Source organism: Vidua chalybeata, chromosome 3 (assembly GCF_026979565.1).
Source record: "Vidua chalybeata isolate OUT-0048 chromosome 3, bVidCha1 merged haplotype, whole genome shotgun sequence".
NCBI lineage: Eukaryota > Metazoa > Chordata > Aves > Passeriformes > Viduidae > Vidua > Vidua chalybeata.
In genome coordinates, this window is record NC_071532.1 from 40992013 (window position 1) to 41005508 (window position 13496).

Sequence of the window (13496 nt, forward strand, 5' to 3'; positions counted from 1 at the left end):
CATCCTATACGATTCTATATGAAGCACGGAACCTTCTTTTCATAAAAATTTCAGTATACAATAGTGAGTAATACATTAAGCAGCACCACTAGTGGTTTCTGCTGTCCACACAGTATTAAGTTTTAGACTAACTAATTGCATCCTTCACAATAGTCAAAACTTCAGCTTTTTCAACAGTGACTATAAAAATAGCAAATTTTTATTATTCTTTGAAGTACATTTGGAACACATTTTATTCCTAATTAGTATTCTAAAGCCAAAACATTGGGGTTTATTTTATTTTTAAAAAAGCAGATTAAAAAAAAATTAACTCTGATAGGTTTTTCTTCTTTTAAAAGGACAAAACACTGTGAGATATTCTGTGCAAGCATGCAGAGTGTGTGTATTGAACAAAAGAAAGTAAAATTGAGTGTGACAGAAATTTCCAGCTTCCCAAGAAACCCCTCTGCTACATCTAGTGTGTTGTTTAAAAATGCATCTGTTCAAATCCAGAAAGCTTTACTGTACAAGCAGACTGGTAAAAGCTTTAGGACTTACACAAGCAATTTCTAAGACAATAAAAGTCAAGGATGGAAACAAGAGTTGAGCAGAGATTGGAATATCAGCCTTCAAACAGTAGTTTGGGTTTTGGTGTTTTTTAAAAGGGTTAAAATCTACTTTTGTGTGCATAAAGCCTTTATTTTATATTTCCTCTCGGAATTAATGCAGTATAGAAATTCTACTTAACATGCAGGCAAGAAATTCTACTTAACACGACTTAAGTAATTCTACTTAACATGACAACCTAGCAATTAGCTTGGGAAGCACGGGGTCCCCTAGCTGTGTGTGTACATATATTACTTACAGGAGGTGCTTTCCCAAAAGTGTAGTTGGGGCAGAAAAGACTGAGAGTAGCCAGGAAAAGAACTCAGCACATGAGACAGGAAAACTTGCCCATCAATACTGGTGATGAGGAAACCACAACAAGAGAGTTGGTTTCATTTCCAGCCCTGGGTTACAAATGCCAATCAATCCAAGCTGGGATTTATAAACACAATACAACAGTTTGGCAGACAGGCAAGTAATTAAGCTTCACTTGTCTGGAACACAAGTTTGGTTGTTTTGGGCTGTAATGCAGTTTTCTTCTTTGCCATAACAGAACCTTCTGACTTTGTAAGACAGGTCTGCTCAATGATCAAGCATAAGACCGTCAGTGATTTCCCCAGAACTGTCACGTCTTTCAGCTGCGGTCCAGAAGAGTATAAAGCTCACTCAGAATCACAGCACCACCTGGTTCCACATGTTTATTGCAAGAGATTGATTCAATCAGGATTGATGCTAGACCATCAGCTGGGCAACTGTTTCACCACCATTTCAGGTAGAATTACATGACCTCTAAGTCTCTGGCTTTCCTATCTGTAAAATGGCAATAAAAGTTGATCATTTTTATAGCAGCGTTTTGACGGCCTCAGAAGAGAGTCAATGTCTAAAGGGCAAGTTAGTACTATTCATCCTAAAATGCTAACACATACCATTACTTGTCAATGCTTCTATTATCCAACATGAAAAGCATATTTTTTAGCATCTCTAAAAATACGAAAGGATTTTTTGTCAAATTTCCTTCATAGAGAGCACTGACAGTTCTCAGTGCAGTAAGCCAAGCCTGATTTTTGCACTACATCTGCAATATCTTTTATACTTGGGCAGCTGGCACAGAGTGAGAAAATTCATTAACATGCTAATGATGTGTCCTATTTAAAATTCCAGCTCTGATTATTGTGTGATTAAGTCTCTTCCCTTGACGTCTGCTTCCTTATATCTGCATTACTGTGAGAAATCAACAATTATTAATGAAATAAAAAATAGGTGACCAATTTATATACAAGATAAAGACAAACATACACACATATTTTAGCATTTAAATTTTTTTGTCTAATATTTTCCATAGAAAAGAGTATTATGTTCAGTAAAAAAAAAAAAAGTTCGAAGTTTTCAAGAAGCTCACAGGCACAAAACAACAATTCAAGTGCCAGATGACATAGAAATAGACATGTATAGGACCTAACCCTAACTTAGTGCACAGGTTGGGCAGGAACACAGAAGAAAAGGCAGAGCTGCCTTTCTTTGCAGCAACACAGATTTTATTGGCATAAATGAAACACAAGGCCTAAGGCTGGGAAGTAAGTCAGGTCAGCTACCCCAACTCAAATCACACCTTTCACAATGCAGACAAAGCCAACACAATTATCTGCAGTTCTTTCAAGCAACTGCAAAAACAAATGGCAACAAAATTGTATTCCAATTCTTTTTGCTTTACTCTCTAAACATAGAAGCACTGTGCAAAATAACACTGTTCTGTAAAGGTGGCCTCTTTTCCTCAAGACACCATCTGCATACTGTTTTCCAGAGAGTATCTGAAGGCTTACATTCAGATAAATGTGTTGGTATCAAACCCATGCCAGTGTTCTCAAATATTTTCATTTTTAAAGGTGAAAATAGGATTGATCACATGTAAAGGGGGCAGGGATGATGGAGGGGGAAGATGTCAGGTTTCAATTTATGTATCTCTGACTAGTATCTGCTTGACAGCATTTTATTTTAACAAAATAATAAATATTGTGTTATATTTATGTTGTGAATAAATTTCTCCTTATGCCTACAGAATCACAGTAAATTAAAATAAAATCTACAGAGTAAACACCCAGTATTTTGAAATTTACTGTCACAAATTGTGGGACATTAGAGGTTAGGTAAAGAAGGAATCTCCTTTCAGCTGTATAAATGCAAAAGGGAAAAAAAGAGACTATGAACTTATAACATTTCTGTTGCTTCAGCAAGCATCTTGTACAGGCTTGATTTAAAACCCTGCTAAATTAAAACACAAATGAGAATATACATGTATATTATAGGAAATTTAATTGTCCTAAAATAAAAGAGAAACAAAATGAGCTGATTAGATCAGAATCCTTTTCAACTCTCTTGAAAATCCAAGTAAGGAAGCATTGCCTGATGTGCATTTCTGGGTTTGTATCACAATGCACTAAATTTGAGGAATCATTTTTTAAAATTTTATCCAGATTCTAAAAAAGCAAGTTCTTGTCTAGAAGTGTGTGTGTGTATATACATTATTCCTTGCATTTTTAAAACATTGTCTTAGATGTATCCAGCTGCCTACAAATCTTTTTGTTTCTAAGATAGCTCTGCTTATCTACTTGCCTATGAAGAAACTTCATATGCTTCTAAAACAGAAGTTTCCTATCTTCACCTAAGCTACTTCTCATAAGATCCTGAAAAAGGATTTCAAAATCATTTCAAAATCCTAAAGCTTTAAAGTAGCTCTGAGGATTGTATTTAGTTTGGAAATAATTATAGCAACTGTACATTAGTAGTCAATCAAATATTACTGAGCCTTTTCATTTAAGCAAGCAGCAAGGCCATTTTATCTGCTTCAACTTCAGGAGTACAGCAGGCAAGAAAGTAACTCAAGTCTAGGAATGACTTTGCCGTTTGATAATTTGTCAGCAGCTTTCCCAGTAATCGCAGACAACCTCTCCAATTCCACCATGACACTACAACCCAAGCACACTGCTCACAGTTGTGTGAGAACAGCATTTGGCAACTTGTTTAAACTCCCCCTCGAACACACATTTACTATGAGAACTCTTGCTTTCAGAATCAGGAATCTCTTGCACCTCATACGTTCAGACCCATCACCAAATGTGTTATATATGCATGTACTGAACATTTAGTTTTATATACTGAACATGCTCCTATTGTCACAGCCAGACACATCTACTGCTTCTGCATAAGGACTACATGTTCCTCTGTATGGGAACACAAGCACAGTGCCATCATCGCTGTGATAAAAATGGGCTTAGAAAAGAAAGGTTTTGAGAACTGGGCTAAGACAGATTTCAAAAAGTTGTATATTGCTGGGATATCCCTTGTTCCTCACGACCTCCCCCAACTCCAGAGGGAGGATGAGAGGATATTGAACGCACTGCTTCTCTAGGTCATTGCCAGACTTTCCTCAGAACAATCAGTATGTTCTGTGAAATGCAGAATGATTCATCAAACCCAGCACACCTCAGGTCTGAGCAAAAAGCTGTAACAATCTGTAAACTACTCACCTAAGGCAGTCTCTCGTTGTTCAAGTTCTTGTTTCAGTCTAGTGTAATCATCTTTAATTCTCTCTAATTTTCGCGTATTTCTGGAACTAAGAACCAACAGTTCATTGAGAAGTCCTTCCAGCCCCTCTTTCTCAGATGTTAATGATCTTATTTCTTCTGCAAGATCCTTCGCAGTGCCAAAATTACTTCCTGCGTGTTTTGTCGGGGCAGGGGAAGAAAGAGGAAAAAAACATTGAGGCAGACACTTGCAACATCAGTAGCTTACATAGCAATCCTGGGAAATCAGGCAATTATACTTCCCAACACCAACTGAAAGGGGGAAAAAAGAAAAACTGTTTTGCAAGCATCCATATCATTAATATTACAAGAATAATAATTGTAGCTGATTTAACCTGACACACAGAGAAATGCTACTTTCTTTAATTATCAATAGAATTTATATTTTTTCAGGAAACCTGTTCCCAAGGGTTCACACTTCAAATCATACTGTAATTCAATGATTGCTGCACTGTGATCTACCAGACCATTTTCTTCTTTTGGAGGACCCCTCAACACACAGAACATTTGAAATAGAGGCCGCCAACCTGCTGGACTCTGAAGTATTTCCTCCCTGAACAAAGCAGCCCTGTGCTGGTTTTTGCAACAAGCACCAGAAGGTTGTTTATGAATGACACATTGCATTTCTTAAACAGCCTGCACCTCAAGCAAAGACCATGGGGAGATGTTCTTCTCACAGAACACATTCAGAAGTCACAATCCCCTGCTTCTGGCTCTCCCTGAAGCATGAAACATCACAGACAGGCAGAATGCCTTGGCAGCACCAGCTCACACTGTTCCGGAGCTTTTAAAAATGTCTGCTTCCTTTGGACAGGGATTCAGAGTAGAAAGTTCAACTCCCAAGTGGTTTAGAGTATAGCCTAGTAATATTTATCTACTTAACTCTTCTGAAAACCATTTTTATAAGCAGCTGGGGAGGAATGTTTCCTTACTTTGCAAAGAGGTCTTTTGTAAAAAATAGAAAAGGACAGTGAGATACTGTCATTAAATTACTTTAAATAGCAGTACATTTATACATTGCTACATTTATAGAACTGTACCAGAATCATTTTAATGATTGAGATACTTGGCTGGGGGAAAAGAAAACAAACCAAAAATACACACAAAAAACCTAAACATCACCACCACACCGTAATCTAAAGAATTCTTGATAAAAATAATTTCTATATAGAATTGCCCAGTAAAAGAAAGAAGATCTTTAGAAAGACTTAAGCTATGATATCACCCTAAATTAGCAAAAATTTGGTGATATGATCTAATAAGTAAAGGTATTCAGTAAGTAAAGGCACTTATAAGATTCAGCCTTGAAGCAAATATTAACATAAAACAAATCCAGTCACACAGATGTCTCATCAGCTTCTGAAGTATGTGTAATTAGACTCCTAAAATCACTTTATAATACCACCAGCATTATTCAGATGTAAGAAGTTTTTGTTTACACAATATACACTGTTGCTTAGACACAACAGATCAATTGAAAAGTTTCTTTTCAAATATTAACATACAATCCAAACAATCAAATCCACATCAGAATATCCTGAATTATGGCATTACATCTTTTAGACCTGGAGTCAAAGTGTTGGTCACAAAGCCTTAAAATGGAACCGTTTGGCTGCTGTTCAGTTTCTTCAAGACAAGGAAGCAACAACAGGATGCAAGTGTTTGCACTGGTCAGAAGATGGCAAACCACCACCAGCAGCTGCCAGGAGAGGTTCCGTTCTTCCAGAATGCCAGAGCTAATAGGAATACTTCCACCAAACACCTACAGCCATTGTCCTGGAGCAGAGGTGCTGTTGCAAACTCAAGTGGCTGTATGAGGGGAGGTGTGACAAAGGGAGGCTTGCACTTACCAAAATTTTGGAAAATACTTTATCAAGTCAGGTTTGAAGACTGAGCATTACTAAGCATGATAGTTTTGCTTTGCATTTGCTTTTTTGGTGGTTTCTTTAGTGTCAAGTCTATGATAGTTTCATTCAACCTCTTCCTCATTTAAAGGTGACATTTTCTTGTTTCTTTTTAACAGGTCAAAAGGCCTTCATTTCTAATTCCCAGTTAAAACCCTATTTGCCACTTCTGTCTTACAATTACAATTAAATAACTATAAACATGTTTTACAAATTGTAGGATCACATGGCTTACCAGAGCTTTACTGGGAAACAACAGCACAAATTTTAATACCCTATTTTGTCATGTTTCCAAATGGGCAAAACTAAGCAGCAAAATAAGCAAGACAAAATCACTGTGAAAACGGCAAATACTCAGATGCTTCTAAAGCAACAAGACTTGAATCCACCTTTATTCACCTGAACTCATCCCAAGCATCAAAGCATAGGAGCCTTAATAAAACATGGTGAGAAAATCTTCATTAGAATCTGGAGCCTGCTGTTACATTTCAAAGGACAACAAGGAAAAAGGTATGATATTGCATATGAAAGTTTTATACATACTGAATGGATCTGAATTTCGAGAGGAGAAGTTTATATCGAAACTGAGGCTATAAGGAAACAGCACCAGATACAAACCCAAAAGCAAAAGACACCCTACCTGCTGCAGCTTCCCATGACAGCAAAAATGTCTGTAAGTCTGCAGTGAAAATTCAGAAGACCATAAAAAAACTCAGGCATCACAAGTACCATTATCAGTGAGCTCTGATCTCAGTCCCAGTAATATTATGGATTATATATTAATTTTTTAATCCCAGTAATATTATGGATTATATATTAATTTTTTAATCAACCTTCTTATGCCATGTAGAAAGCAACTGCTTTCTACATGGCATAAGAAGGTTGATTAAAAAATTAATATATAATCCATAGCTGCCAGCATTGAAAAACATGCCCTCCTGGGCTGGTTTTTTGTTGTTGTTGTTTTGTCATGGTTTGTTGTTTTTGTTGTTGACATGTCACACTGGATGTCATACAAACATTCTGAAGACATATGTCAAGATATTTTATTCTGCTGATGCTCTCAAAATGTTAAAATTCCTCTTTTTGATAATTTAATAATTAGTTTGCCTAAGTGAACACAGTAACTATTACTTTGTCAACCACTTGGAGCTATGTTTTACACAGCCATACCAGTGAGAGAGTTCTGGTTGGCTGATATTAGCTAAGTCAATCTAACTCTTCCCAGGGAAAGATCATGCAGCCAATAGGACTGCTTGCTCAGAAAATATGTACAGAGAAAACAAAGCTAAGGAATTAATAGTCTGAGACCAAAGCTGAGATTCTGATCTAAACCAGGACATGGAGCAGAGATTCTGTGAAAGTGACTGAACAGCAAGATGCCACTTTTCCCATCTTTCCTCCTGTCTCACAGTGATGCTTGCTACAGATGTGCAATTTTAGCCACTGCGTTCATGTCCCTATAAACACACTGGGTGAAAACTGGGGCAGCAAACTTGCAGTACCCAGTGCTCTGAACAGGCAGCGTGCTTGCAGTGCACTACCATGAGGAACTGAGTATGTACACTTCGCTTTGAGGGACTGAACATTACCATTTATCTCAAAAGACAGCAACAAAAAAGTTAAATCTTCCTCCTTAATCTCACCCTCTGGGGCTCTCTCCTTCCATGCATCCTTCATCCTCTACAGAAAGTGACATCAGGAAAGCTCCACCAGCTTGATGTGAATGCCAAAAATACCGGCCAAATCAAGCACAACAACCCACACAGGAAAACTAGTAAAAATTTTTAAAAATCTCCAGGCAGAAAGTAGCTATAGAATTGCTTTTATTTAATGTAAACATTAGTATATTTCCCCTATTCTTAAAATTTTACTTGTATGGTTACAGCTAAATAGTACTCTGCACATTAAATATATTTTCTATAGATCTAGTTACATGCCACAAATTCATGCCCATTATAACACCCTGTTGTCAGATTTTACTGTATTGGGCAGATTGTTGCCCATTTAGTAGTGAAGTAAAATATCATCATTTTGATACCATTTGCCAGTAACAAATTGATTAAAAATACGGCTTGAAATCTGTGCTATTTTACCAAAAAACAAGAAATACGTTATTAATGAAACATTATTAAATATTTCTCCCTTCAAAATATAAGACAAAGTTAAGGGTCCACAAATTTTTTAGTCACGCTTTTTCTCAAATTTATGGCAGAAGTTATATACATTCATAGCTACCATTATTTATACTTGAAGCAGAGAGAGAAGTTTAAGTCACACTGAAAATATATTCATTGTAGTAAAAACAAAGGAGTCATTTTTTTCATTAATAATAAAGCATATCTATTTGACACTAGCCTAAATGTAACAAGGAATAGACTGGTCATTCTTCATCATTATCTATAAATTAATTCTTCATATACTTACAGCACTACCTTTAATAATTCATAAGTGAAAATTTGTATTTTAGCTTAAGGCATTTGCCACCATAGTATTTATCAATGGTACTGGAATTCAAGGCTGAAAATCTTCCACCCTGTGATTAATGAGGATACAAAGTAATTTCAACACCACAAAAGAAATTGAAGGAAATAAATATCATTCACCTACACACAAAGGAAAGGGAAAAAGCTAAAGACATGACAGAAGTGTAAGATTCTGGAAGGAATGCCAGTGTGTTTGCACCTCTGAAAAAATAAACTGCAAATGAGGGACAGTCTACCATCTCCTGAAGCATTTTACAGAAATCCAGCACATTTGAATTGCAATTATTGTTTTTAAGCAATAACACGTCAATGCTTTTATGAAGCATAACACAACTACATGATAGATATGATTCTGAAAGGTAAATGTCAGCTAGAAAAAGGTGAGAGACCCCACAGACATACATTTGGAGGAGCAATTCTGTCACAGAGTGCCTCTTGTACCTGGACTAAATCAGTCACCATAGAAGAACTCAGGAATAACTAAAAAAAAAAAAAAAAAAAAAAAAAAAGAAAAAAAAAGGGGGCGTTGAGGCAATGAGGAGCCCAAATAAATAAATCCCAAAGTACTAACATTTCAAATCAATAGTAACAATGGTAGGAGAGACATCATTGTCCCCTTCCACAAGTGCTTTCTCTCATGCACTCCAGAACTCCAGACCACAGAACAGCCGTTCTACAGGGTGATAGCACCTTCCCTTCACATCCAACATGTCTCCTTTGAGCACAAAACCACAGAAAAAAAGCTCCAAAGAGATAAGTTGACCTTCTCTCCTGCTCCAGGGATAGCTGCTTAGGTAAGAGGAGTAAAAGAGAGTAAGTTGTTTCATTACTGACTTCCCCAACAGAAGAAAAGATTTTCTGCTGTCTGATCACGTCATGCTGGAACTTCAGCTACAATGAATTACCCTGGAAGTTCACTGAAGGCCAGTAACATCCAGCAGTCTGACTTGAAAATGAGATTAAAAAGACAAAAAGCATCATGTCCTGGTTTCAGCTGGGATAGAGTTAATTTTCTTCTTAATGGCTGGTACAGTGCTGTGTTTTTGATTTAGGCAGAGAATAATGTTGAGAACACATTGATGTTTTCAGTTGTTCCTGAGCAGTTCTTAGCCTAAAATCAAGGACATCTCAATTTCCCATGCTCCACAAGCAAGTACACCAGAAGCTGGGAGGAAGCACAGGTAGGACAGCTGATCCAAACTGGACAAAGGGATATTCCATACTACAGAACATCATACTCAGGAAATAAACTGGGTGGAGTTGGCTGGAAGGGACCAATAGCTGCCTGGAAATAGGTTGGCACTGGTCTGTGGCTGGCAAGCATCTCTTCTGGCTGGGGAAAAACCACAACACAAAGCTGTCTGAAGGCTGAGGGACCATTTGGGAGTTGGTCTGGGGGACTCACTAGCATTATTTTTCAAATGAGTTAACAGGCGTGCCAAAAAGTACACTGCTGGAATCAACACATGCTGGCAAATTTTATTTCATGGAGTAAACAGTGAGTGTTGTGGGAAGACATGACCATACACAGCATTGAATGCTGGAACCACACAGCAGTCATGAAGTAGAATTAATCTCAATACGCCTCTGATCCATCAACCCATGCTGCTGCTGGAATCAGGGATAGGAAAGTGCAGAACCAGCTGTGTCACCTGAAAAGATGCAGCCCTCTATTGGACTCCAATTAATCACAAAACTGAACATTCATGGAAGGCACAAAAAAGCATTGCCTCTAAGGCTAATCAAGTTCTGCAACCATTACCTCAATTCTCAGAAACAGAAAAGCTGAAGAAACTAGGAACACCACTACCTTCCAGTGAAAGACAAATTAAGAGCTGCGTGTGGCACATCTGGGGAAGAACTCAACATCATACCAAGAACTATGTGTCCACTCGTGTTTCTGAATGAAATGACAGACTACAGCAGGAGCATGAAAACAAGGCATCCACGTAAACATAAACCACAGATGGATGGCTGAAAATGTCCTTCTGCCTGCACTGGCATCTTCCAGCCTGATGGCTCTGTCTCCTCTCTAACATACTCATTCCCAGCAGGAATACTTAGCACCAAATCTGGAAGGCTGGGGGCTCTTTTTGTTACAGTTGGATCCATGCAGAATTTGCCCTAAATGAGCATCAAACAGCAGCCAAAGAGGCAAGAGCCCTAAAATTAAGCTTTGTGAAATATGCTATCTTGTATCTATGTCATGTTATTTATAAAACTATGCTTTTACATTGACATAAGGAAAAAAACCTTATTGTACTGCTGGAAAACATCCCACATCATTTCCAAGCAGCTCCCACTTGCCAGTACTTAATGAAATAGAGGTAATGGTATTTAGAGGACCATGACACATGGTCTCTTACTGGTATAGACAATTTAAAGATTTTCAGACTTCAAGTCACCTCACTCTAACTTCTGTTTGGAGCTAATCTGTGTTTTCAAAAACAGATAATTAACAACATGCAACTCATGGATAACTACATAATAAACACAGTATTTCATTAATGTCTCCTTAGCTTCCCATTAATTCACCTTCTGGCTATCTAGTCCCATGCTAACATGCATTCTCAAGAGGAAAAAAAGCTCTCAAAGAGTCTATGAAAACATTGTAAAATGTACCTCCATAAACTTCTTTTATTCAAAAATAGGAAAGAGATGAACCAGGACTAAAACTTCATTTTAGTTTGCATCTTCTCTCCTATTCCCAAATTATTTTCTCACTAAGGAAACAACAGAAACACATCATTTCTTATTATTTCCTCTTGTATAAAACAGCTCGAAGTATGAAAATAAGTTTCAACAGTATTTCTACAGTTATGTTCACACTTGCTTAAACATCATCTTATTTGAATTTTCTTATCCAGCTTCAAATTATTTAAACTGAAATTTATTCCCTAGAAAAGTTTCATGCTAAATAGTAACACGATACTGAAAGAAAGAACAGAGTATCACATACTGTCACATTCTTCCTATAACTGACTACAAAGTTTTATGAGCATGTTAAGAGCCACTGTAAGAAGCAACTGTTAGAAAAATCACATGCAGGTTTTCTAAGCACATACATTAAAGTTTTTTTTTTTTAATAATTAAAGACCTACTAGATGCTAAACTGTAATAGTTCATCAATGAGAATTTACAAATGTGCATTTCAACAGTAACATTTCATGACATCAGGAGTACTTGTTACCTATAATTACCTAAAGCTACTGACTTAATAACTGGAACAATATAGGATCCTTCTAATTATCTTTGGAGGAAAATTCTGGACTAGCATCTCCAGAGTATTAACTAATAGCTATTCATCCCAATAGGCCAATGAGATGTGAGGTGTTGATATAAAGGTTCTGAATTGTACCTGTTGATAGAAATACCTCTTGAACATGTAAGTATGGGCTTCTTTTCTTTTTCCCGTAAGAAAACTCACTGGAATTTAATTTTATTTATTTTATGGCCTTCAATAATCCAAGTATTCACAAACTTTCTTTTTTCTCTTGCAAATTTAATTTTATACTTCTTCCCAGAATGAAATAATAGGAGAGGCATTTATATGCATAGTATTGTCTCTTATGTCTTTACAGTATCATTTATCATATAGCCTTAAATTCCATGGTATTGCATTGATAAGACTAATAGAACTTATGTTTGCATTGCATTTATCATGGTATTTTCTTCCAAAAATACTATCAACTATATTCTTACATTTTTGGTGCAAATACATCAATATTTTAAATCAATCTATTTGTATTAGAAAGTACAGTCCATGTAGCAAATGAATGTTGTCTGAAGCTGTCAAGATAGCCATTAAAGTCATCACATCATGAAGCCACTACATATAAGCTCTGAAAGCTAATTTTCACTTAATAACTCTATTCTTTAGCTCATCTAATCTAACTTTTAGGAGAAAGTCACCTTTTTGCTTTGACACTGTTCCAAAGTCACTTAACTCTTACTGCTTCCTCAAGAAAAGTGCTACTTTAATAAAAAATGATGTGACATCTGTATAGAGAAAAACAGTTGTTCTCAGTATCTATCAGAATTCCATTGAAGAAACTGTCTGAATTAATTATCTAACTTCTACATAAGAAGAAGCAGAAGTAACAGACATTTAACCCTTCCTGTTGTTCCCAGACTAAATGAAAACCTGTAAATATGGCCACTAAACTTTATTATTACTGCATATTTACATATGTACACTATGATTCTTTCTGAACTTCATGCTGCTCCAAGACTGTCCTTAAATAATTGCATATTACCCAAGTCAACATTATTTTAACAACTGAGTATACCCAGGCTGTTCATTAACATTGTTGACTGAGAGATCAGGGAATATGCACGAAGTACCTTACTTAAATCTTAGCCAATATTTAGACTTGCTTCTTAACTAAACCTTCCTTAAGAGATGTCATTTATTTACTCCTAACACAGGAATACACAGAAACTAAAGCAATTTAGTCTTCTCCATTATCCACTATTCACTGGTTTTGCCTTATAAAGTTAAAAAAAAAAAACCCAAAAGATAACAACACAACAACATATTTTTATCTCTTCCTTCCTCTTCTGCATTTATCAAATATTTTCTTTCTGATTTGCTTCTCTGCTAGCTAGCTGCAAGTCACTCTGTATGTTGGCGCTTCTGATCTTGTTCACCTCATGCTCTAAGACTAGTTCTGGTGTTTTCAGATTTTTTTTTATTTTTTACTTTCAGGTCTTCAGAGAAATAATTTTCTTTTTATTCTTGTATCTCCCCTTGTCCTCTGTATACAACACTGCATTTTACATAAACAAGTGCCACTACATTGACTAAATGTATCTGTATCTTACGATAAGGTAAAAAAATTGCAGTATCCACTGTCACCAAATTACCTTTCGTCCTTGATTTTTAACCATGTGATGCAGAAATTTGCCTTAGTAACAAATTAGGATTGTACCACTCAGAG

The 13496-nt window shown here is 36.4% G+C and overlaps 1 protein-coding gene across 1 annotated transcript in view; it reads right to left on the bottom strand.

The window, feature by feature from the left end:
* Positions 1-13496, bottom strand: part of DISC1 (DISC1 scaffold protein) — a 212706-nt gene that overhangs the window by 100489 nt on the left and 98721 nt on the right. Inside the window, 1 exon segment of the mRNA XM_053939524.1 lies at positions 4110-4298. Within this exon segment, the coding sequence (XP_053795499.1) occupies positions 4110-4298 (189 nt within the window).